This window comes from Ceratotherium simum, chromosome 1 (genome assembly GCF_057802395.1).
Source record: "Ceratotherium simum simum isolate JZ-2026a chromosome 1, ASM5780239v1, whole genome shotgun sequence".
In the NCBI taxonomy this organism is placed as follows: Eukaryota; Metazoa; Chordata; class Mammalia; order Perissodactyla; family Rhinocerotidae; genus Ceratotherium; species Ceratotherium simum.
Window position 1 is genome coordinate 14,596,524 of NC_141900.1, and position 27,949 is coordinate 14,624,472.

The window sequence follows — 27,949 nt, forward strand, 5'->3', positions numbered from 1 at the left end:
ACCTGGTCTAGATAGATAAAAGGCAAAGTAGAGCTCAGAGCAAGATCCTAGGCCCTTGAAGTATTTGAGGGTTCTGGATAATCCCAGTTAAAATATACAAACCAGAGTTGCTAACTTTGTTAAAAACTCTTCTAAGAAATGAAAAAAGAATCATATACGTAAAAGGAAATACTTAAACTAGCTCTAAAATGCTTCATTTTTCCAACAACACATATAATAAAGTCTGCCCTTATTTCTTTTAGACTATAACTTATATTTTTGAGAAAAACATGGAGAGCCTTCAGCTAACTAAACTCATCACAAGCACAAATGCCATGTCTCCTTCAGAATCTACTGCACAAACACCTACCAAACCTACAAAAGAAATTTGGGACCTATTTTTAACACCGACCTAGCTTCTGAGGTCAAAAATCCAGGAGTTATTCTCGATTCCCCTTCCTTCAAATTTCACATCTAATCTGTCAACAAATTCTGTCAACTCTACATCCAAAACAGAACCTACATGTAACCATTTCCCACAATTTCAAGGAAATCTGAGCCCCTATTGTCTTTCCACTGGTACTACTACAACAGTCTCTCAACTAGTTTCCTTGCCTCCACCCCAGTCTCCCTCCTCCACTTTTTAAAGTTTTTTTAAGCATAAAACCAGATCATATCACCTACTTGCTTAAACTGTTCAGCGATTTCCCACTGCAACTAAAAAAAATAAGGTAAATAAAATAAATTGTACCTCAGCTGATAAGAACGTAATCCCGAGTATCTCACCCTCTGTTTTTACACTGGGCAACCTTTTGGTCCTTAAACTTTCCAAGTCTGTTCCCAGGCTTTGCAGTTGTTAAGTTCCTTCTACTTGGAATGTTCTTTGCGTAGGTCTTCATTAAGTTATCCTTTTCTCATCACTCAGGTCTTAGCTCAATTTTACTTCCTCAAAGAGGTCTATTCTAACTGCCGTAGCTAAAATTACCCCAGCAGCCACCCCCATGCCCATAGCGACTCTACAGTCACTATTTTATTTCCTTCGTAGCATTTAGTATTTTAAATTCTTTCCTCTACCCCACAGGTTCATTGTCTACCTTCTCTCATCACCATGTAAATGAGACCAGGGACTTGGTCTTGGTCTGTCTTTTGCTGCCTCTTAGAGAATATCCACACAAAGCCTATAACATTCTTTATCACTTGGTTCTTGCTCCAATCACAACAAACCATCAGTTCCCTAAGAAAGCTGAGCAAGTGCTCATTTTCTAGGGCAAGAAGATAAGCCAAGGAGAGAACAGAGATGGTTAGAAAACCTTCAAGAAGACAGTGGTGCTATAATTATGTTTTCAATAAATACTTTAAATAAGCTTTTCATAAACTAGTTTTTAATACACTTTTACAAATTAAATTTGACAAAAGACAATGAAAATGATTGTTTTATTAAAGTCAAGGAAAAACTTGTGATGATTTATTCAAAATTTTTGCAAAATAGGGGCCATGTCCCACTTTCCATCTTAGTGTTTAATGAGAAAGAAGCAAACATTGAGAAAGTACACGGACAGAAGGACTTTAATCATAAAAGCAAATTCCAAGGTAGGTGGAGTTAGCAGAGAATAAGCTCAATTTTGAATCAGCCAATTCAATAATCATTTATAGTATTATCAAGAAAATATTCCATGTTATGATTAGGATGCTGTGTTTGCAAACGTAAAAACAAAAGTAAAAGGCATTGAAACTGTGTTTTGAAACTAGGACATTTAAATCCCAAGAAAACTAAAGTACTGTTGTAATATGAAAATAGGTCATTCAAAGTTAGACAAATAAATAAAAATCCAGAATCCCCAAAAATGAACATTTCGAACTTGGTCTATTAGGTTTGGTTACCCACTGTCAATATCCTAAAGAGTCCTGTTTAGATCACAAAGAGAAAATGTAGACTGATGTGACACCACACGTATAATGCTTTATTTTTTCTTTCACGGATGAAAAAAAATTATATTCTTGAGAGATGTCTACCCAATCTTTTCAAAAAAAACAAATTCACTCTTATTGAAAAATAAACAGGGCTGAAAAACATATAGTCAGGTTCTTAGGTGTTATAGAATACATTAATACACTTTAAAAAGGAAAATTCTAAAACTAGAAAATGAACCACCTCAATTCACTCCCATAATTCAAGTTAAAACTCCAAGCAATAAATTCCATAACCCAGCAAAACACACACACACACAAAATCCTTCTGCCATTAAATTAGAAAAATAAGATAGTAATTCCAATAAGGTGTTACTCTTGGATGGCTAGAAAATAAACTTTGTAAAGATCTAGAAATAGTGGTCTTAATGTTAAATATTCTGAATTTCAATTTCTACTGGATATCTTCATCTGTAAACCTCATTAACAGTTTTTGAAAAGAAAGCAGATACTATTTCTTCGTCTGCTAGGGAAGAAACACCTAAAAAAAAAAAAAAACTTCCTTTTTTTTAAACCATCTATCTTAATGTGGTTAAAAACACATTAAAATGTCAAGTCATCAGACTTGTAAATAAAACTTTCATGTGAAATCAGATAATTTTAAATATTTGATGCTATCCAAATATTTCTCATTTACAGACTTCTCATTAGATATTTAAGGAGCTTTAAGGGAGATTCAGAAATGAAAATATCACACAACTTGCTAACCTGCTGGAAGACTAAATGAGCATACATCATTTGGCAAAAAAAACAAAAAATATTTGAAGGGCAAGAGAGCAGAGACAGTGACATTCAGCAGACTATTTGCTACAAAAGAACACTAAAAAAACTGCCATCAGCCTAATGGTACCTCCAAATCAGACTTTCAAGGCCCCTAGAGCTCTCCACCTGGAAGATACTTTCAGATAAATCAAGGTTGGATCCCACAGTCTTACCAGGGAAGCACTCCAGTATAACGAAAATAAACAGCCTTTCTGTCAAAAGATCCAAGTTTAATTCTTAGCTCTACTACTTACTAACTGTGTGATCTTGGAAATACACTTAAATTTTCCAAACTTCAGTTTATCTTTAAAATGTGCATAAGAATAATGACACTTTCACTACCCGTATCAGAGGACTGCTTTCCCTTAAAATAATTCTTGTGAAAGGGGACTATATATAATAAAGTACCATGCACAAATGCTCGTTAAGTTTGTTCCTTTCTTTATCAACAACAAATATGTATCAAAACTCTGAGCTAGGCACTGTACCAACTAAGGAGTAACAGATGGTTGGACCAAATCAAACAGCCAACCAACAAACCATGGTTGTAGTTGTTTAGAGCCTTAAAGTCTGGTGGTAAATACAGCTATAAATTATAATAGTACACCTTAAGTACTACATAAAATAATGAATAATGTACTCTGGACACATAAAAGAAGATGTGCTCAACGTTACCTGTGAGTTTTGCGGCAGATTTCAAATGAGGTAATGCCCAAACTGCATACTGGAGAAAAAAACCAACTCTGTCAGACTGAGCTAGTGGGAAGTACAATTCCATAAGAAACGAAAGAACCTGTGTAGATTCAAGAGCTCACTTGTTTAGGGAACTGCAAATAGTTCAACATTGTTATCATCTGGGGGCAGGGGATGATAGATGATATGAAAGGCAGAAAAAAAAAATAGTAAGAAAGACCAGAGGCAGGAAAACCAATAAAATTCTATGGTCTATATGAGACATATCTGTATGTCAGAGTGACTGGATACCCTTAACTAAAACAGGGTATAAAAGAAAAGGAACAAGACTCTTTTCTGGGGAATGTGAAGACAGGTTTTGTAACAATATGTTTAATTTAAGGTACCTAGATCATCTAGGTGGAGATGTCCACTAAACACATAAGTTTAGAGATGAGAAGAAAGATCAAGACTTGAAATTTAGATTTGTAAGTCTTCATCATTAAGGGAATGGATGACATTCCCCCTATCTAAGGAGGGGGAACACCGTACCCTAAAGAATTAAATTGCCTTTCCCATTTTACATGCTCAAAAAGTGTAAGCTACTCCATTGGGGCCAAAGGAAGTACAATTTAATCTTCATCTTGTTAAGTTAGTGATCTAAATGAGATTTCTATTCCTGAAGCTTGTTTAGTCACATTACTTATTGTTATTCATATGTTACTAGTGACCTTCTTATTACCACAGTTCCAATATTGTCCAGGGTCTCCCAGAAGATCCTCTGTATTGCCTAGAATCCAAAGCTCCCTGCACTAATCTTATTTTAGGAGGGTCCTCCAGATCAAGATGATCTTCTTCTGGATCAGAATTAATCAAGCATTTACTGTGAATGTGTTTTTTGTTTTAAGGCATATAAAAGGCAAAATTTAAAATACGATCCCTGGGGCTGGCCCCATGGCATAGCAGTTAAGTGCACGTGGTCCGCTGCTGGCGGCCTGGGTTCAGATCCCGGGCACGCACCGGACACACCGCTTGTCAGGCCATGCTGTGGCGGCATCCCACATTAAGTGGAGGAAGATGGGCACAGATGTTAGCCCAGAGCCAGTCTTCCTCAGCAAAAAGAGGAGGATTGGCATGGATGTTAGCTCAGGGCTGATCTTCTTCACAAAAAATAAATAAATAAATAAATAAAATTAAATACGATCCCTGTCTTTAAAATGACTACAATTCTACCCTGACTGAAAAGATAAGAACACAAGTAATAAGACCAGCGTTAAGGAGGCAATTTTAACCCTGAATATAATTTCATCTAGTCCTTGAACAAGTAGCAAGAGGTAATTCTCTCTTTCGCTCTCATTAACAGCTATATAGCTTTGGGAAAATTTAGTTTTGTTTTTAATGGCAATTTTATGAAAAGCCACTAGATGGAGATATTACTTTCAAAAATGTTGTTTAAGAAATATTTTGATCACAGCAACTTTTTTAGAACCATGAAAGACATGTTTTTCAATATGCAATAAGTAAAGATTTTAGAGATTTTAAATCCTTCATCTTAAAGGTAAGAATAATGAGATTAGGGAGATTAAGTGACTTGCCCAAGATTCCACAACTGGTTAACTGGCAACGTCAGGATTAGAGCCAAAGTTTCCTGATTCAGGCCTATGGGTTTTACGTTCCTTGTATTAAAAAAGTAAACATGTTGGGGCCAGCCTGGTAGTGTAGTGGTTAAGTTCTCCCACTCCGCTTCAGCGACCCAGGGTTCGCAGGTTCGGATCCCGGGCACGGACATACATACTGCCTATCGAGCCATGCTGTGACAGGTATCCCACATATAAAGTAGAGGAAGATGGGGATGGATGTTAGCTCAGGGCTAATCTTCCTAACCAAAAAAAAAAAAAAAAAAAAAAAAGTACACGTGCTAAGTTATAGTTTCTTCTCTAGAAAATGCAATTAATTTCAACTTATACGGAAAACACATTTTTTCATAAGGGGTAGTCACATAAAGAAAAAAAGATCCTCTGTCATTTGGAAAAGCATTGGAGCAATGACTTGGTAAAATAAAAACTCAGAAGAAGATATATCTTCGTGGCTAAAGTCTCAGGAAAAGTTAGACTTAAAATAGCTACTGAAAAAATGAAGAGGTGATGTAGAAATGTGGCAAAAACTTTTGCTCTAAAGTTCTATATTTCTCAATGCCAAATGGGACACAGTATAAATACTAATGTTCAAAATAAGAAAATGATTCTTCAAGTTTAAAGGAATCATATTCCCCCTAATTTTAACCCAGTGGTTTTCCTTTTTTCTATGATAGCACACATGACAGAGGAGATCCATATTGGTCATACACCCTCAATGTTCAATTCCTATGCACAAGCTGTAACTCTATCTAGTTTTCCTCAAATTCAAAAAAGATATCCAAAATCAAATGAGTGAGAGAGATGTGGTATTACAGTGATAAGCTGAAATCTGCGCTATTTTGAAACAAAAAATTTTGCAGTAATTTCTTGAACACTTCAGTTATGCTATCTATAATAGCTAATTACTTATAAAATACTTCAAAATGACTTAACATTTGGATAGGTATATTATGGTAAAAAGCCTTACCTTTCTTTCTGCTTATAACAACAAAGAAATATGAATGAAAAATCATTTGCTATATGTTTATTTCAAGAAATATCCAAAATTTGGGACAATACAGTAAGTCTGCTAAAGGCAGAATTTAGAATATTAGGAATGTGTTATTAGATGTGTGTTATTAAAATTTGCTGGAACAATATATGTATCTTAAAATCACTCCACTAAATTAAGCCTACATCTCTGAATTTAAAAAATTGGAATTACTAGAATCTGAAAAAGAGAAGTTTTAAAGGAGTACATAGGGGCCGGCCTGGTGGCAAAGCGGTTAAGTGCGTGTGCTCCGCTTCGGCGGCCCGAGGGTTCGCAGGTTCGGATCCCGGGCACGCACTGACACACCGCCTGTCAAGACATACTGTGGCAGCATCCCATATAAAGTGGAGGAAGATGGGCACAGATGTTAGCCCAGGGCCAATTTTCCTTGGCAAAAAGAAGAGGATTGGCATCGGATGTTAGCTCACGGCTGATCGTCCTCACACAAAAAAATAAATAAATAAAGAGGTACATAAACTCCTGAAGGATAGGATATTTGCTTATGAAACAAAATGATACACCAAGTTTTATCTTACAAATTTAATTAAGCAGAAAAATTCGGTATATATTAACTGAAGATGCAAAGTTATGGGATTTTAAATTTTCTAATTCTCTAGGGCCGGCCCCGTGGCCTAGCGGTTAAGTGCTCGCACTCCGATGCTGGCGGCCCGGGTTTGGATCCCGGGCGTGCACTGACACATCGCTTCTCCGGCCATGCTGAGGCCGCGTCCCACATACAGCAACTAGAAAGATGTGCAACTATGACATACAACTATCTACTGGGGCTTTGGGGGAAAAATAAATAAATAAATAAATAATTCTCTAAACTCAAAATTTCTCTATCAGTTCAGCAGGGCAATCGGGACCATGGCTCAGTAAACGTATCACACCCCTGGCACTCCAATGAAACCCAGCATTCCATTTTAAAAGGAGAAATCAATGGAAAAATGGAATTTGATCTATAAAATTTGGCTCTACAGTCAGTTTTTCTGGAACATATCTATTCCAATGTGAGGAAATATCTGCATAAAAAGAATGAGATGGAAAATGGTAATTCAGCTGTTCTGCATCTCCACTGAAATCTAACATGAAAACAAGAAAGGATTTTTTTTTATTATGATAAGTGAAATAAGTCAGACAGAGAAAGAAAAATACTGCATGATCTCTCTTATATGTTGAATCTAAAAAAAAAACCAAACAAACACAAAGATACAGAGAACAGAATGGTAGTTGCCAGGGGTGGGAGAAATGGGTGAAGGGGATCAAAAAATAAAAAAAGAAATAAAGTTGCCTTAAAAAAAACCCCAAACAACAAATTTCAACAAAAATATCCTTTTAAAATAAGAACTGATGCACCTCATCCTATATACAATATTACAGTAGATTATCGAGAGTAATATTTTTATTCTAAATCCCAATATATGGCTAAAATCAAATGTCAAAAAGTACAACAATACTGTGGACTAAGAGCAAACACATCAGGGAGAAACTAGCCTCTCATCACAAGGATATTCAACCAACCATCAGTAGTTTATTAACAGCAACAAGCACAGGATATTATTTACTGAATGTCTTCTGTGAGCAAAGTACAGTGAAGGAATTTTGTAATAGTTATGATATTATCCCCATTTACACATAAGGAAACTAAGGTGTAGAGAGATTAAGTAACTTGTCCAAGTTCATGCAAACTGTAAATTGACTTGAACCTGGGCCATGTGTTTGTAAATCCAGCCCACAAGGAGCAGGTTGTCTAGTAGATGAGGTAAAATTGCACATAAAAAGATGCCACAAGGAGTCAAGGGGATTTTGCTTAAGCAGTGTCCCCATTGCTGGAAATACCTCCATTCAGGCCACTTAAGACTAGGAATACTATACTGGACAATTCTTTTCTTCTTTGCAAATATATATAAAATGAGGCTATAGAAAATAATTAAATGGGAAATACCATATATTTAGTAAATATCTGACTTCTATGTGGAAATTATGTCTTCTAGGCAAATCTCAATGTAGAGAGCAATTACAGCATGGTGGTTAAGAGCATGATCTTAGAAGTCTTCTGTCACCTATTAGCTTGGGCAAGTTATTTAACCTCTATGGGCATCATTTTCAAATCTGTAAAATGGGTATAATAATAGTACTTATGCATAGAGTTGTTATACAACTATGAGATAGTAATACTTGTAAAACACTCAGCACAGTGCTTGGCACATAATAAATACTCAATAAAAATTAGTTCTTGCTGTTGTTCTATTATCATCACTACATCTAAATAAATTACAGGAAACTCATTGTCTTGTTTCCCTTAGTGTTTCTCCCTAGTTGTCAGAAACCATAGTGGACGCTTTTCTTTTCTAATTTCAGAACCAATATTTGGGATATGGTCATCGTAATGACCTTTTGTTTTCCTGTGGCTCATTTCCATTTCTGGTTAACATCACTTTTCCTTTCTTCCCTTTTGCCACTAGCCTATTATCCTCTCCCTCTTCCCGAGGTAAAAACACCCAACATTGACAACAACAACAACCTCTCTCTGCTGCCTTTTCTTGCCCAGAGCCTTATAACACAAACTTGGTCATGCTCTCCTAGTGGTGGCCTTTGAATTCTCCCTCTCCTCTCTCCTCAGATTCTCTGTATTTCACACGGTGGGGAGAAGTGCCCATGAGAAACAAAAAAGGAGAGGGATTTATATTCAACTATGACAGACACAAACTTGTATTAAGAAAACCGGCCCCGTGGCTTAGCGGTTAAGTGCGCGCGCTCCGCTGCTGGCGGCCCGGGTTCGATCCTGGGCGCGCACCGCCGCACCACGTCTCCGGCCATGCTGAGGCCGCGTCCCACATACAGCAACTAGAAGGATGTGCAGCAATGACCTACAACTATCTGCTGGGGCTTTGGGGGAAAAAATAAATAAATAAAATTACTAAAAAAAAAAAAAGAAAATATGATCTAACTACAGTGAAATCTCAATTAACCAGCTAAACAGAATCCTTAATTAAGCAGAATTTCCGCCTAAAGAACTGTCACTGAAATCTAATCATTCAAAAAATGTATTTCAAGCAAAGTTTTGGATTAAGTAGACATTTGGACCAATTTATGTTTCCTTCAATTTCTACCAAGAGGCACTATTATATATGGTGAAAAGAATAAAAAAATGGAAGTTGGAAACCTTGAACTATATAGTCTTGACTCTGCCAACAAATATTTTTTGATCTCTAAAGTCATTCAACCCTTTCTACTTCTCAGTTTCCTCAAATGTAAAATGAAAATTATAGCTTTTAAGCTCTAGAAGAGTTTTAAACTTAAAAAAACCATACAAGCATTTGTGAAAATATTAATTAAAATAAATATTAATTAAAATATAAAAATATTAATTAGAATTGTTTGTAGTAAGTAAAACAAAATCAGAAAAGCTCTGGCTGAAGTAGGTACAGGGGACTGGAGCCGTCTCCATAATAACCCATCCATACCAGTTTGTTTTTTTTTGCTCAGAGTTGCCCTGAGCTAACATCTGCACCAATCTTCCTCTATTTTGTATGTGGGTTGCTGCCACAGCATGGCCGCCAACAAGTGGTGTAGGTTCGTGCCCAGGAACCAAACCTGGGCTGCCAAAGCAGAGTGCTGCAAACCTAACCGCTAGGCCACAGGGCCAGCCCCTGACCACAGTTTCTGAGGTGTTTCATGGAACTCTAATGGATCCAAAACATACATTTAAAAACTTCTAAACACTAAACAAAGAAAATAATTTTCAGAATGTAACAGGCACTGCAAGATTCAAAAATCAACAGATTTTTCACTCAAAAATTCTAACAAAAGAAGATTTTTTTCAACTAACCAGAAACTGGCAAAAGCTCAATGAAAGTAAAGCCCTATTTCTAAGAATTCCAATTAACAGAGATTTCATTATATTAAATTATGGTTACACTAAGAAATTACAGAATTGCTATACATAAAGAATTTCAAAATTAAATATATATCTATTACATCTGAAAATAAAGAATCAATGCTGTCTAACAGGAAAGGAATGGGCTAAACTAGAGCTTTACTCAACTTAGTTAATTCCATAGTTTATTTATAGAAAATCAACTTCACAAAAATATTTTATTTTGAAATCCCATATTAGTTCTAATCATATTTCACTACCACCAGGCACAAAAGGAGCTAAGTAGGATACACAACTCAACCTTAGCCAAAGAAGCTCCACATGGAGAAGTTATACACTGAACTTCCTCACAAGCTTGTTTAAATAAAAGGTTTGAGGGAGTTAAAAAACAAACAAAAACAACTGTAGATACAACTATAGTTACAAAAAAAGAAGTCCAAAATAATAATCAAGATAAAGTTTACAAATTTAAACATGCAATATGAAAAGCATATAGTAAGGTCTTTCACTAAACACAAAAATTATAAACATCTTAATGTCTAGATCTGCATTAGAAATTGAAGTATGAATTTTTAAAAAATTCATAAGTTCACTTAAGTCACATTTTAAATGGCACATTATTAAAGAAATTTTATTTACCTTTAAGTGTTAAAAAATTAATTATTTTTAAATTGAGATAAATGTATAAAACTTTGTAATTACATTAGTCAACCCAATATGGTATAAAATTTCATTATTTCATGTTTTTAACCATGAAACGTAAACTTCTCTTTTGTGAAAAAAAATAAACTGTCAATAAAGTATTCTTAGTATAGCTTCTAAAACTTAGTATAGCTACTGTCTACAATATTTGAAAGTCCTCTTACCTTTCTTCTGAGCTATATAATCGAGCAAGTCCAAAATCTGCAAGTTTTATCTGCCCTCTGGTGGAAGGAAGATGAAATGAACAAAAGGTATTAGTCTACTCTGAACTGATCATAAACATTCATAATCTATTCCTAGAACCAATTAAAAATACATTTATATAAACTTTAACTTTGATCACACTGCAGTACCCAAGGTCCTACAAGGAAAGGCAAGTAGATAAAACGCACAAGATAAGATAAACAATTATTTTGTTTTGGATAATTTCAGCTATCATTATTATTATACTAGTACTATTATTATTTTTACTACTACTATTATTATAGTACTAGTTTACAATATTTCAGTACTATTCAGTTCCTATTTAGAAAAGTACACTTTAATGGAAATAAAACAAAATGAGGTAATTTCTACTACTTAGTAATAAGATAAACTACTTGTTCAATTCAATAATGTTCAAGAACTAAATTACATCATTTTAAATTTATGTTTAATTTTCCAGTTCTCAGAGGGGCTAGGTGTATAGAATACTTTCTACTAACTAAAATCAGGACCAGGTATATCACACTTAAACTAACAAATAGTACCAATTACAATAAAATTATAAGAGTTCAGGTTATGCTGTTAGTAAAATATTTAACTTTAAATATGTATGTATGTATGTGTGTGTGGCAGATGTGTATGTGTGCGCGCGAATATACACACTGCAAAAAAAGTTCACTTTAAAACTGTGATGACTGCTTTTAAAAGAATTCTGAATTTAAAAAAAATTCTAAAATCTACTCTTAACCTAAAGCTGAAATCACATTATTATAAGAAGACGCGTTCACATTATTTGGAAGAATACCAAACTTAGCAAGTCAACTAAGTATTATTTTATGTACAATACGAACTATTATTGGAAGTTAATTAACTCAAGTATATTTAACACAACTTCAGATACAGCCCAAGCTGTGAAATTGTTGATTACGTTAAAACAGTCTGAGCAATGAAATAACTAAATTTTAAATCCTTTTAACAGAATCAACGTATACATTATATAACATTCATTTTAAACATATATATCAAACTCATATCATACCTGTTATTTAGAAGAATATTTGAACATTTAATGTCTCTATGCAAAAAGTTCTTCTTGTGACAATAATCCAGACCTTCCATGAGCTGTCTCATAAATGACTTTATGTGATTTTCATTAAAATGAACCAAGCCTGATTCCAGTAGTCCCATCAAATCATGGTCCATATATTCAAATACCAGATAAAATGCACCTAAGAACAAGAATAATTAATACATTAAAGTCTTTTATTCTTACAACTTTTCTATAAATTCAAAAGTTTTAAAAATAAAAAGCTGGGAAGAAAATTAATCCTTGAAAAGAAATGCTAGTTTTTCACTATAATAACATTCATCTTTCTCTCTAAATTTAATACCAATAAATGCATCCCAAGGGAACATCTAATCTAATTTTCTTCTCCTAAAGAAAACTGTTATGATATAAAATCAACCTTGCTGATTTCCACATTGCATAGTTTCTGGGTGTGATTAATGTAAAATAAATTCTTAAATGTTTTACATATCAAACACACTGTTTCTCAGCAGAAGCTGAATAAAATCAGTATAGTTCATCAAAGAAAATTTAAAGATGTTAAAAGAATTGCTTTTAATAAAAAAGAGTCTGAGCCCAGTTGGACTTTAGATGACTTCTATTAAGCCTTCAATAAACATATAATTTAATTCTGTTTATACAGCTCCAGAGCATTTGAAACCATACAAATTACAACTTTATTTTATAAAATCAGCTTAATCCTGCTACCAAAATAGCACATTGCACATACACAATCATACTTACCAGAGATTCAAAAGTCTTAAATAAAATTTACACAAATTGAATCCACAGCCACATCAAGAAATATCCCAATCAAGCAGAATTTAACTCAGCAATTCAAGAATGGAAAAGCTAATAAAATTCAACACATCTGGGGCCGGCCTGGTGGCGCAGCAGTTAAGTTTGCACGCTCTGCTTCAGCGGCCTAGGTTTCTCAGGTTTGGACCCCGGGCGCGGACTGCTGCACCACTTGTCAAGCCATGCTGTGGCGGTGTCCCATATAAAGTAGAGGAAGATGGGCACGGATGTTAGCCTAGGGCCAATCTTCCTCAGCAAAAAAGAGGAGGATTGGCAACAGATGTCAGCTCAGGGCTAATCTTCCTCACACACACACACACACACAAATCTATCTAACAAGCAAAAAAACTATTAATATGTCAAAAAAGGTATCTGAAGAAAGTTCACAATCAGTTCCTAATTAAAAACAGAGCAAAGATCTCATAGTAAATTTGCAATAGAAGAATTCTTTTTAAAAGTTTATAATGGTACCTCTCTGAAACCAACAACCAATGTCATATTTAGTAGTAAAATGCAAGGTGTTGTACATTAGACAAAAACGTTCATTATTACTAACTTTTCTCAGTAAGTAAAATTAAAGACAAAATGTAAATATTGAAAGAGACAAAAAACACAATTATTGGTAGATAAGATGAATATCCTCCTGGAAAATCCAAAAGGAAATCATATAAAAAAAGCAAAAAACTTGATATATGCCAGAAACAATTCATTAGAAAATAAAATTTCAATGATTCCACAATAGAAAAAAAAAAAAATACTAAGGGCCGGCCCGGTGGCATAGCAGTTAAGTGCTCGCACTCTGCTTTGGCGGCCCGGAGTTCACAGGTTCAGGTCCCGGGCGTGCACCGATGCACCACTTGTCAAGCCATGCTGTGGCAGCGTCCCATATAAAGTAGAGGAAGATGGGCACAGATGTTAGCCCAGGGGCAATCTTCCTCAGCAAAAAGAGGAGGATTGGCATCAGATGTTAGCTCCGGGCTAATCTTCCTCAAAAAAAAAAAAAAAATACTACAAATGACTAGGAGTAAACTTTAAGGAGAATTATACAAATTCACTACGAAATATCAAATTGTAAAATTCTGTATTTTAAAGCAATTTTAATAAAAGGACCAATGATTTGTTCTCTTTTGCTGAGGGGACACTTAACAAAATAATTCTAAAATTTACCTTGAAAAAAACAAAAATCAGAGAACTAGCCAAAACATTTCTGAAAATAAATATTTGCCCTACCAGAAATTAACACGACCTATCATTCTATAGAGACAGAAAGAACAGTGTAAAATAACAGACACCAGAAAACAAATCCCAAATATACATATCTTATAATTATGAAAACATCCATTTTAAGTCAGCGAAGAAAAAAAGAGGCAAAATGGTATTGGGACAAATGTGTAACCCCATTGGGAGATGGGGAGTTTTGCCAAAGACAAAATTCATAAAATACTGACAGATTACACTAAATAAAAATTTAGAATCATGCACATAGGAAAATGATATGAAATAAAGGTAAAAGGCAAATGACAACCTGGGGAAATATATTTGTAACACATAGACTAACATCCTTAATAAAAAACAAAGTCTTACAAATCAGTACAAAAAAAGACCAATCCCATGACAGAAAATGATAAATAAAATGAACTGTCAATATGCAAAAGAATGCTTATGTCAAAAAAAAAAGACATGAAAAAATATTTAGTCTCACTATTAATCAAAATATATAAATCAAAGCAACAATATGTCACTTTTAAATAAAGGAAAAGATCAAAAGAAAGACAGTACATAGTATTAACAAAGGTGTGAAGTAAACAGACAGTTATAAAGTGCCAGTAATAAACTGGTACACTTACAAAATATAATTTGGCAATATGCATCTTTTACGTACCCTTTTACATAGCAATTGCGTTTATAAATATTTAGCATAAGGAAATAAAAGACTGCAAAGATTTAGATATAAGTATGTTCACTAAAAGCAAGGTAATAATAAAAATATTTAAAAGACATTAAGCAAAAAAACAAAAAAACATCTATTTTATTATGGTACGTCTAAACCATACCATGCACTTTGAAAAATATCATAGAGGTATAATATTGATGTGGAAATGTATTGCTGATGTTGAGTTAAAAGTAAGTAGATTATCAGATACTGTGTGTCTGGTACATCTATCTCACTATCTTAGATGGTACTAAGCAACACAGTAAGATGAGAGAAAGCATTCAGAGTTACACAATCCAAAACAGTTGCTACTAGCCCCATGCAGCTATTGAACACGTGAAATGTGGCTAGTCTAAATGCGCTGGAAGTGTAAAACATACACTAGATTTCAAAGACTTAGAACAACAACTACAAAAAGAATACAGACTATCTCAACAATTTGTTATATTGATTATACACTGAAATGACCTATTCGATATATTGGGTTAAATAAATCATACTAAAATTAAGAGACTGGTTTTTTTTTAATGAGGCTAACAGATGATTTTAAATTAATATATAATGGCTTGCATCCTATGTCTATAAGACATTACCGAATTAGAGGTATAAGAATTGAAATAGGAGAGCTAAAACTATCTCTATATGCAGATGACATGATTTTTTTGGTCTCTGAAAAGATAAACATTCAATGAAAAATTATTAAAAACAGTAACAATTCAGAAAAACAGAAATAAAACGTATAGTAATCATCAAAAGTTAAAGTTAAAAGTTAAATGATAACCAGTTAAAAGATAAAATGGAAGACTCCATTTATATTAAGAAATTAATTAATTAAATTTTTTAAAAATTTAAGAAATGTGCAAAATCCTTCAGAGATAAACTATAAAACCTCCTTACAAGGCAGAAAACTATACGAACAAATGGATACATTCTTAGATAGGAAGGCTCAACATGACAAAGATGTCAATTTTCCCTAAGTTAATTTACAAATTAGGGCCAGCCCCGTGGCTTAGTGGTTAAGTGCTCGCACTCCACTCCTGGCGGCCGGGGTTCGGATCCCAGGCGCATACCGACGCACCACTTCTCCGGCCATGCTGAGGCCCCGTCCCACATACAGCAACTAGAAGGATGTGCAGCTATGACAGACAACTATCTACTGCGGCTTTGGGGGAAAAAATAAATAAAAAAAAATTTTTTTTTAATTTACAAAGTAAACACGCTCAATTTTTTAAAATATCTTATTTTTTTCCTACAGACAAGTTTATGTTATATTCACATAGAAAAACAACTAAGTAAGAATAGCAATGAACACACCTAAAAGAGAAAAGGGAGATGGGCACTAGGCTCTTCCAGATATATCTAAGACAGTATAAATTTCTATAATTAAAAAGTGTGATAACTGGTAAGTGAACATGAAATAAAACAGAAATCCAGAAATATACCCAAGTATATATAGAACTTTAGTAACTGATAACGATGGCATATCAATTCAGTAGGGGAAGACGGACTTATTAATTAGCAATATTGGGACAACTGAATAGCCAGATAGAAACAGATAAAACTGATCTGTTCCTCACAATAAATAACAGCATAAAAAGCAAAAGAACCAGTTCTAAAAATAAAATAAAATCCATGAAAACTATAAAAAATAAAACCATGAAAGTATTTTTTAAAAAAAATGTGAATTCCTTAATAACATCAGAGTAGGGAAAACTTTCCTAAGCATCAAACCAAGAAGCAATAAGGGGGAAAGACTGATCACGTGACTATGTAAAAATAAAAATCTACTGCATGGCTAAAAACACTGCAAGCAAATTTAGAAGAATATAGCAATCTGGAAAACTTTCATCTGCAACTTATATTCCAGATAAATGATTAGTATCCATTATAAAAGGTCTCTCTAAACTGAAAAGAAAAAGATTTAACCACCTACAGAAAAGTGGACAAAAGAAGATAACTTGAAAAGAAAAGAAAAGGCAGCAGCAAATTGCCCTTAAACCAATGGAAAGCTGCTTAATAATAAAAATTTATTTCTCAAACTAAAACTTCACCACCACAACAAACTGACAACAATACAAAAAGTATCACAACCAGACTCTATTGGCAAAGCTGTGAGGAACACTCTCAAACAATGCTAGGAATTTGGCAATATCTAGCTTAATCACATTTAGCATTTCCCTTGGACCTAAGAATCCCAATTCTAGAAACCTACCCCAAAAATTCACTGACAAAAATACAAGATGATGTAGGCACAGGGCTATTCAATGCAACATTGTTTCTAATAGCAAAAGACAGAAAACAAGGCAAACGTCTATCAGTAGGAGACTGACTGAATAAACTGTGGTACATCCACACAACGGAGTACTAGGTAGCCACAAAAAGGGATGAGGACAATCTCTACTGGCTGTGGAGTAATCTTCAAGATATATGATTAAATGAAAAGAACCAGGCACAGGAGAGCACTTATTAATATGCTACCTTTTAGGGCGAATATGTAAGAAAAAAAGCTGAAAGAATGAACTAAATACTTAAAAAAAAAAAAAAAAAACAGTTGCCCATGAGTAAGGGGAGAGAACAGGAAAAGGAGGAATGGAAATGAGATTATTCTGAATGTGCCCGGTTTTATAGCTTTGAGTCTGGTAGCTTTGAGTCTGGAACCATGTAAATGTTTTACATGATTAAAATACATCATTAAACCAAAAAGGGTAAACAAGCAATGCCTAAAAAATTGGAAACAGATGAATCTAAATGTGTATCAAACTGGCTGCATAAACTGTCTATGCTACAGTATTTTGAGTATATATCCCTAATGGGGTATATTCTAAGGACAAAAAGAACCACTAAGAAATCTTAAACTGGATTCAGCAGTCTTCTTAGTAACTAGTATTAGCATTATTATCTTGAAATTATTACATATGTATGTATATTGTAGGATAAACTATGTTAATACCTTAGGAACCAAGACTTTTAGCATAAAAAAAAGACAAGTATAAGATCAAAAAGACATAAAGGCTGGTAACCAGCCTCCAAGATGTCCCCCAGTGATTCTCATCTCCTGGTATCCATGTCCTCCCACAATGATTCAAGGATGGTCTGTGTGACCAAAAGAATACTGCAGAAGTGATGATGTCACTGACTACCAAGGCTAGGTCATAAAGACACTGCAGCTTCCATCTTACTTTCTTCGATCATTTGCCCTCGGAGTAGCCAGCCACCAAGCTGTCAGGATAGTCAAGAAACTCTGTGGAAAAGCCCATGTGAAGAAGAACTGAGACCTCCCACCAATCGTGAAACTACAACTTGCCAGCCATGTGAGAAAGCCACCTTGGAAGTAGATTCTCCAACCCTGGTCAAGTCTTCTAGTAACTACAATCTCAGTAACACCTCACTGTAATCTCAAGAGAGAGCCAGAGCCAAAACTGCTCAGCCAAGAGGCTCCCAAATCTCTGCCCACAGAAACCTCAAGATATAACAGTTCCCAGCATTACCTCTGAAGTGCAACTGCCAAACAACTGAACTCACACCTAAATAAGCATCTAGATCTAATTTACCATTTATAGGAAATACGAAGGATAGAAGAACAAGTTAACACCAAAAGGAAGCATTTGGCCAAATCCAAAATGCTGCCTATTCTTCAATAAATAAATGGAATGAAATTTTTAAAAGGCAAGAGGAGATACTATAGATTATAAGAGACTTAAGATAATAATTAACCACATACAACGTGCAGATCCTATTCGCATCCAGATTAAAAGAAAGCAACCATAAAAAATATTTTGGAGACAACGGGATAAATATAAATATGGACTGTTAGATGATATAGTTATTGCCAATTTTGTTAGGTTTAAGGCCTCTTTCTTGTCATTTTTCTTTTTACATAACCACAATTTCATTACCAATTATAGACAGATAATCAAGTGTTTATGTTTACAATATGATGCCTGGGATTCAGTTAAAAATAATCCAGCAAAATAAAAACAAGTAGGGAACGATAAATGAAACAAGATTAGCAAAATGTGATAATTGCTAAATGTGAAGGATGAGGAAAGACACTGGGGTTCATCATACTATCTTCTCTACTTTTAAGTATGTCTGAGTATTTCAGTAATAACGATTTTTTAAATGTCTGAAACAAAACTAAATAAATAAAAATTTTAGGAAGCTTTTGCATTATCTTGAATTAAGGGATCTATTTATTGTTCCCATATTTTAAATTTGGTTTTTATTTTTATCAAAGTTATATATTTAAGGCAATGTTTTCAAACCGTGGGTCATGAAATCAATTTAGTAGGTCATGACCTGCATTTTAAAAAAGCGTCTTATACTGCTTGATATTTTTTCCTACATTGTATGTAAACATTAATAAAATCATATGAAATAATATTTTTTATAATATAGCACGCCAAGTGAAATTTCATTTTGGTAGGAACTTATATAAATACATATGCTTAGAAAAATGTCCAAAATCAAATTCTAAGAGCAGTTTTATCTCTGTGTGAGCAGATGGGTGAGTTTTACTTTCTTCTTATGCTGCCATTTTCTGACTTTTCTACAACAGAAATAATAACTTTTAAATATATTAACAACTGTGTCTAATATACAAATTGATAAGGAAAAAATAAATAACTCAACTGAAAGAAATGGTAATGTCACAAATAAAGAATGCACACAAGAAATCAAAATGGTAAACACATCTAAGATGCTCCAAACTTCACTAGTAATCAGGAAAGTACTAATCAAAGAAACAATGAGATACCATTTTTACCTATCAGACTGACAATATCCAGTGATGTCCAAATGAAAGGAAACTCACATTGCTACAGTGTTTTGCCGAAGTAATTTGACTATCTATTAATTAAAAATACAACTATCTTTTGATGTTTGGAAGTAAACCAAAGGAAATAATAGCACCAGTGTGCAAGTATACACATATAACGACATTTCTAGCAGTATTGTTTTTAATGGAAAAAAGGTGGGAAAAACTGAGTGCCCATCGAGAGAAATGGTTGAATAAATCTGGTATATCTACACTGTGGCATTTTATACAATTATGTAAAAGAAAGCTTTATCATCTAGACATTTGTTCTATTCTTTAATAAGAAAAGTAAAATACAAAGTAAAAAAACAATTAGCACCAAGGACTTCCAGTTTCCAGTCTGACAAGTAAGGAGTTTGGAAGTTGGCACACCCATTCTCACAACAGGAAAACAGCAAAACAAACTGAAAATCAAACTGAAAATCAACAGAGATCTATCAGAGAATTGAGGTCATAGCAAACCATGCACCCAAAAATTGGTGAGAGAAAGGCAGATACAGATCAGAACTCACCAGAGCAGAAGCCCAGAAGCAGAAATCTCCACAGGAACCATTACCAGGGTAGGAAAGCCTAAACTGTAATTGACAAATTGCTGGAGGCTCAGTGTGAAGGAGTCTGCGAGTTAAAAACTCCAGGGGACCCAGTCTTAGAGAGGCCCCCACACTTTTGCAAGTTTTACCATCAGGAACCCTATCAGGTTAGCACGCTGAGGATCAGAGAAAAATCATACTGTGTTTCCAGTAAGTGGAGGGGAAAAGTAGTGGTGATGAAACAGACCCAGAGCATTTTGTTCTCAACAAGGCCTGCCCTCAAGAGAAACTATTTTACCAGAGGCTAACGGACTGGGGTTCTACAGGAGCCTTACTAACCTGGCAGAAAGGAATATCCAACTCCAGAACACTCTAGTCTTTGCCTTAGGGCAAGGAAACACTCAACTCCAGCATCCTTTAGCATACCTGTCTCATTTAAGAGGAAAAAGTAAGAAAATTGAGAAATATGTCTGAAGGACACAGCCCAAGTGATACAGGCTCACTAAAAAACTGAGACCAAATTATAGAACTACAGAACATTTCTCTTCCCACCATAACTTACCATCATATAAATAGGGCTCCTGTACACTAACAGGGGCATACAACTGAAAGAACTGCACATCTCAGACCTTATTTAAGAAAAAGTCTCCAGGGAAACTAAAGGACAACAGGGAAGGAAATCTTACCCTCTGACATAGTTTCAGCAAACAGTAAGCACAGCATAAGTGCTAGCCAGATAAACATAAAACCATACACTAAAGGCCTATTTACCTCAGTTCCCTTTATCCAATACATCATGTCCAGCTTTCAACAAAAAATTACAAGGTACGCTAAAACATAGCCTGAAGAGAAAAAGCAAGCATCAGAGTCAGATATAGCAGAGAAATTGGAATGATCATACCAGGAATTTTAAATAACTATGATTAATATTCTAAGGGCTCTAATGAAAAAAGTAGACCACACATAAGAACAAATGGTTGCTGTAAGCTGAGAAATGAAAATTCTAAGAAAGAATCAAAAGAAAAAAGCTAGAAATCAAAAACACTGTAACAGAAATAAAGAATGCCTTTGATGGGTTCCTCTATACACCGGACATGGCTGAGCAAAGAATCAGTGAACCTGAAGGTATGTCAATAGGAACTTCCAAAACTGAAACGCAAAGAAAAGAAAAACGAAAAAGACAGAATACTCAAAAAATGTGGGACAATTACAAAAGGTGTTGTAACAGGAATACTAGAAACAGAAAAGCGAGAGAAAGGAACAGAAAAAATATTTCAAGTAATAATGACTGAAATTACCCCCAAATTAATGATAAATACCAAACCACAAATCCAGGAAACTCTAAGAACACTGAGGATAAATATCAAAACATCTACACCTAGGTATGTCACATTCAAACTGCTGAAAATCAAAGATGAAAAGAAAATCTTGATAGAAGCCACAGGAAATAATACCTTACCTATACAACAGCAAAATGAAAAATTATATCATATTTCTCCTCAGAAACCATACAAGCAAGAAAAGAGCAGAATGAAGTATTTAAAATGTTGAAAGAAAAAACCCAGCAACCCCAAATTCCATACCCACAGCAAAATTATCCTTCAAAAGTGAAGGAAAAATAAAAACAGCCTCAAACAAACAAAAATTGAAGAAATTTGTTACCAGTAGATCTGTCTTGCCAAAGGTCAAAGAAATTATTCAGAAAGAAGGAAAGTGATACAGGAAAGAAACTCAGATTGACATAAAGGAAGAACATCAGAAAAGAATAAATGAAGATAAAATAAAATCTTTATTTTTCTTACTATTAATTGATCTAACAGTTAACAGTCAGTTCAAAATAATAAAAGCAATAATGTATTCAGTGACTACAGCTTGTGGATAAGTGAAATGAATAACAATCTTATATGGGATGGGACGAAGGAAATGGGAATACTCTGTTTTGAGGTACCTATACTACCTATAAAGTAATATAATTTTAAAGAGGACTTGGATAAATTATAAATGTATACTGCAATCACAAGGGCAACCACTAAAGAAAATTTTAAAAAGAAGCATAGTCGATATGCTAAGAAAGCAGAAAAAACGGAATCACACAAAAAGCTTAATTAAGACGAGAGAAGGCAGAAAAAAGAGTGGACAAAAAAAAAGAGACAAGGGCAATGAACAGAAAACATAAGAAATACAGTAGATATTATTAACCCAACTATACCAATAATCACCTTAAATACCAATGGTCTAAATATATCAATTAAAGCACACAGAGTGGATTAAAAAACAAGACCTAACTATATGTTGTCTACAAGAAATCCACTTTAAATATAAAGACAGACAGATTAAAAGAATTGAGACAGATATACCATGTTAACAGTAATCAAAAGAAAGCAGGAGTAACTATATTAATTTCAGTTGGAGCAGACTTAAAAGTAAGGAAAGTTATCAGGCATAACGAGGGGCATTACATAATGATAAGGGGGTTAATTCTCCAAAAAGACATAATAATCTTTAATGTGTACCCTCTTAACATAGAGCGTCAAAATATCTCAAGAAAAAACTGATAGAACTGCACAGACAAATAAATAAATTCACTATTATAGGTGGAGACTTCAGACCCCTCTAACATTAACTGAGAGATACAACAGGAAGAAAATCAGTAAGGACATATTTGAATTGAACAGCACCATCAATCAACTCATCTAATCGATGTCTATAGAAGACTTCATCCAACAATAGCAGAATACGTTGTCTTCTCAACCTCACATGAAATGTTCACCAACATAGACAATGTTCAGGGCCATAAAACACACTTAAACAAATTTAAAAGAATAGAAATCATACTAAGGATGCTATCAGACCACAATGTAATTAAACTAAAAATCAATAACAGAATGATAGCTGGAAAACCTCAAAATACTTAGAATTTAAAAAAAACAAAATTTCTAAATAACGCATGGATTAAAGAAGAAATCTAAAAATAAATTTTTAAATTTCTGAAGTAAATTAAAATGAAAACACAACTTCAAAATACGTGGGATACAGCAAAGTTATTGCTTAGAGAGAAAGTGTAGAGCACTGAATGCATGTATTAGAAAAAAACATCTAAAATCAATAACATAGGCACCCACCTTAGGAAACTAGAAAAGGAGCAAATTAAAGTCAAAGTAAGCTGAAGAAGAAGAATAATAAAGATTAGAACAGAAATCAAGGAAATTGAAAACAAAAAGAAAAATCAAAAAAACTAAAAGCCGATTCTTTGAAAAGATCAATAAAATTGGTAAACTTCTAGTCAGGTTAACTAAGGAAAAAAAGAGAAAAGGTGCAAATTATTAATATGAGAAATGAAAGAGGGGACTTCACTCTTGCTCTCCAAAACATTAAAAGGATAGTAAAGGAATATATGAACAACTCTATGCCTACAAATTTGATAATCTAGATGCAATGGACCAATACCTTGAAAGACACAATCTACCAAAACTCACACAAGGAGAAATAGATCAGTTGAATAGGCCTATATCTATTAAAGAAAATGAATCAATAATTAATAACCTTCTAAAACAGAAAGCACTAGGCCCAGATGGGTTTATTAGTGAATTCTACCAAAAATTTAAAGAAGAAATTATACCAATTTTCTACAATCTCTTCAAGAAAATACAAGACGACAGACTACTTCCTCACTCATTCTATGAGGCCAGCATTACTCTAATACCAAGACCAAAGAGGTTAAAAGAAAGGAGAACTACACACTAGTATCTTTCATGAGCGTAAGATGTAAAAATCCTAAATAAAATATAAGCAAATTGATTCAAACAATGTATAAAAATAATTATATACCATGACCAAGTGAGATTTATTCCAGCTATGCAAGGCTGGTTCACCATTCAAAAATAACTTAATGTAACCCATGATATCAACAGGCAAACAAAGAAAAACCATATGATCATAACAATAGATGCAGAAAAAAGCATTTGACAAAATCCAGCACCCATTCATGATTTAAAAAAAACAAAACTCAGCAAATTAGGCATAGAGGAGAACTTCCTCAGCTTGATAAAGAATATCTACGAAAACTTGCAGCTAACATCATACTTAATGGCCAGAGATCTTCCACTAATATCAAGAACAAGCCAAGGATATCCCCTCTCACCACTTCTTTTCATCATTGTAGTGTAAGATGTACTTGTACTTGCTAGCTAATGCAGCAAGACAAGAAAAGGAAATAAAAGGTATATGGATTAGGAAGCAAATACAAATAAAGACAAATATTTGTCTTTTCTACAAAGACAAATAAAATGTCTTTGTAGAAAAACCCAAAAAGTCAACCAGAAAAGCCCTGGAACTAATAAGCAATTATAACAGGCTGCAAGATACAAAGTTAACATACAAAAGTTAATTGCTTTCTTATACACCAGCAATGAACAATTGGAATTTGAAATTACAAATGTTATACCATTTACTTCAGTAGCAAAATAAAAAAATTTTAATTATTAGGTACAAACCTAACAAAATATGTACAAGATTTATATGAGAAAAATTAAAAAGCTCCTTTGAAAGAAACCAAAGGTCTAAATCAATGGAGATATTCCATATACATGGACAGGAAGGCTCAATAGTGTCAAGATGTCAGTTCTTCCCATCCAGATCTATAGATTTAATGCAATCCCAATCAAAATCCAAGCAAGTTATTTTGTAGATATCAACAAACTGATTCAAAAGTTCATATGGAGAGGAAAAAGACCTAGAATAGCCAACACATACTGAAGGAGAATCAAGTTAGAGGACTGACACTATCTGACTTAGAGACTTACTATAAAGCTACAATAATCAATATAATGTAGTATTAGCAAAAGAATAGGCAAGTAGATCAATGGAACAGAACAGAAAGCCCAGATACAGACCCTTAAAAAACAGTCAACTGATCAACGACAGAGCAAAGGCACTTCAACGGAAAAAGGACAGTCTTAAACAAATGCTGCTGGAACAAGTAGATATCAACAGACATACTTAAAAAAAAAAAAAAAAAAAGGATCTAGATACAGACTTTACAGGCTTCACAAAAAATAACCCAAAATGGATCATAGACCTAAGGCTAAAAGGCAAAACTACAAAACTCCTAGAAGATAACATAGGAGAAAATAATGGTGACCTTGAGTTTGACAATGACTTTTTAGATACAAGAACAAAGTCACAATGTGTGAAAGAAGAAATGGTGTTCTTGTGAAAGAAGTTGGACTTCATTAAAATTAAAAACTTCAGCTCTGCAAAAGACATCATTAGGAGAACGAAAAGACAAGCCACAGACTGAGAGAAACTCTTTATAAAACACATATCTGATAAAGGACTAGTATACAACATATACAAAGAAGTCTTAAAACACAACAATAAAAAAACAAACAGCCCCATTAAAAAATGGGCAAAAGATCTGAATAGACATCTCACCAAAGGAAATACACAGATGGCACATAAGCACATGAAAAGATTCTCAACATCCTATTTCATTAGGGAATGGCAAATTAAAACAACAATGGGATATCACACATACCTATCAGAATGGCAAAAATCCAAAACACTGACAATGCCAAACGCTGGTAAGGATATGGAGCAACAGAAACTCTTGTTCGTTGCTTTTGGGAACGCAAAATGATACAGCTACTTCTGAAGACAGTTTGGAAGTTTCTTATAAAACCAAACATCCTCTTACTATATGATCCAGCAATGATGCTCCTTGGTATTTACCCAAAGGAGCTGAAAACATATCCATACAGAGAAACCTGCACATGAATGTTTATAGCAGCTTTATTTATAATTCTCAAAACTTGGAAGCAACCCAGATGTCCTTCAGTAGGTGAATGGATAAACAAACTGTGGTACGTTCTGACAATGGAATATTAATCAGCAGTAAAAAGAAATGAGATGTGAAGCCATGAAAATCCATGGAGCAAACAATGCATACTACTAAGTGAAAGAAGCCAATATGGATAAGGCTACCTGCTGTATGTTTCCAAATAATGCCATTATGGAAAAGGCAAAACTATGGAGACAGTAAAAAAAGAATCAATGTTTGCTAGGATTTCAAGGGGTGAGAATGAATAGGCGGAACACGGATTTTTTTTTTATTTATTAATTTTTTTATTGATGTCATAATAGTTTATAACATTGTGAGATTCCAGTTGTACATAATTATTTGTCAGTCACCATATAAATGCACCCCTTCACCCCTTGTGCACACCCCTCAACTCCCTTCCCTCTCGTAACCACCAAACTACTCTCTCTGTCCGTGTGTTAGTTTTGGAACATAGATTTTTAAGACGGTGAAAGTATTCTGTGTCTATGAGAATTCCTGTGCCTGTCTTTGTCTCTCTTTCCGTGTCCCTGTCTACTGGTCTCTCTCAGGAGCTATCGAATTATGTGTTTCTGTTGGAATGTCTGTGTCTCTGCTTGACTGACTTCCTAACTCTCTCTCTCTCTCAATATATATATTTAAATATATATTTATATTATTCCTATTTCCATTTTTGAGCACAGACAAAGTCTTGAAAGATATGTAACAACAGCCTGTTAACCCTGGGTTGGGCAGAAAGTAGCAAGAGAAAATGGGGAATTAATTTTTTCTCTTTTTATATATTTGCATTATTTCAATGATTATGGTAAACTCATTTTACTCTTATACTTCTTACAGAGGAACTTTATTTTCAAAAGAAAAGTATTAAAGAATTGATAGTTAAAAGTCCTTAAAATACAAGAGATTTCAAATTCAGTAAAAGCTGATCACAATAAGCTCTATACTTATAGGCAAAGCAATACAACACAATGAGGAGAACATCCCAGGGGAAATAAAGTATTGTGTTATTTGCATTTCTGATCCCCTTCATTGAGGAGAGAGTAGATTCATTACTGCTCACTATAAATTAGGATGAATCCTTAAATGTCTGCCCCACCAAAAGGCCTGGAACAACCCTTGACAAAAAGTCAGCTCAAGCAATTGAGACCTGGGAATCTCAATCAGACCTGACTTATAATTGGTGGAAAACTTCCCATCAATCCAAGAACAATCGTGTGCTATTGGGGTATTCTAAGACCACAGGCTATTTTAAGATGGACCTCCTTAATCCAAATCTGTTGTCCAAGTTTCAGTCCACTTGGACTGCTTCTACAACCCAATGCACACTGACTTGAACAAAAAATGTAATTTATCAATCTTCTAAACATTCTAGTACTTTGTTTTGGATATGGAGTGAAACAGGGCTTTCAAAATCCTATGGGAAGAGTCTAGGTTCCCTCTCTCCATTTCTCAGTGCTGGCTCTATCCTCAGAACCCATATGTCTCAAGGTGCTTGCTGCAGCAATAGCCCCTTTCTTGCTCTCAGGCTCACATCTCACAGGTAAGAGGACCTTATGTACACATGAAATCTTAGGAAAAGTCTCAACCTTGTGGAAAGGAAACCTGAGGCTCTAACTGGCCAGATCTGAGTGATGTGACCCTAGGGAGCTGAAAGTAGAGTCAGCTCCCCAGCCACACAGACTGAGAATAGAGAAAAGGTGAATTCCCAAAAACAAAAACAAAAAGCCCAAGGCTGTTATAGGAAGTAAGGCAAATACGAAGCAGGGTAATTGGTGGTAGGAGACACTGAAACATGGCAAACAGTATTTACCCCAAAGTAGGGCCAATATCAAGCTATATTCTAGGACTATGTTGTCCATTCAGAAGGCATTAGTCACAAGTGTCTGTGGAGCACTTGAAATGCAACTAGACTCACTGAGATGACATGTGCTGTGAATTTTGAAGACTTAGTATAAAAAAATGTAAAATACTTCAATAATTTTATAATTTTCATTATATGTTCACATGATAATATTTTTGGATATTTTGGGTAAAATAAAGGATATTATTGAAAACAATTGGCAAGAAGAAAATATATTATTATACTATTTAAAATATACAGTACAAAGGAGGGGAACACACCAAGAAAATAAAATC

The 27,949-nt window shown here is 34.2% G+C and overlaps 1 protein-coding gene across 2 annotated transcripts in view; it reads right to left on the reverse strand.

Moving 5' to 3' along the window:
- The window catches only part of CDK13 (cyclin dependent kinase 13), a 117,639-nt gene that overhangs the window by 27,583 nt on the left and 62,107 nt on the right, over nt 1-27,949 (reverse strand). For both annotated transcript variants that reach the window (XM_004441469.3, XM_087435353.1), the window contains exons 6-7: nt 11,874-12,063; nt 10,795-10,851 (exon numbers count right to left, since the gene is read on the reverse strand). In XM_004441469.3, the coding sequence (XP_004441526.2) occupies nt 10,795-10,851; nt 11,874-12,063 (247 nt within the window). The remainder of the gene's footprint in view (nt 1-10,794; nt 10,852-11,873; nt 12,064-27,949) is intronic.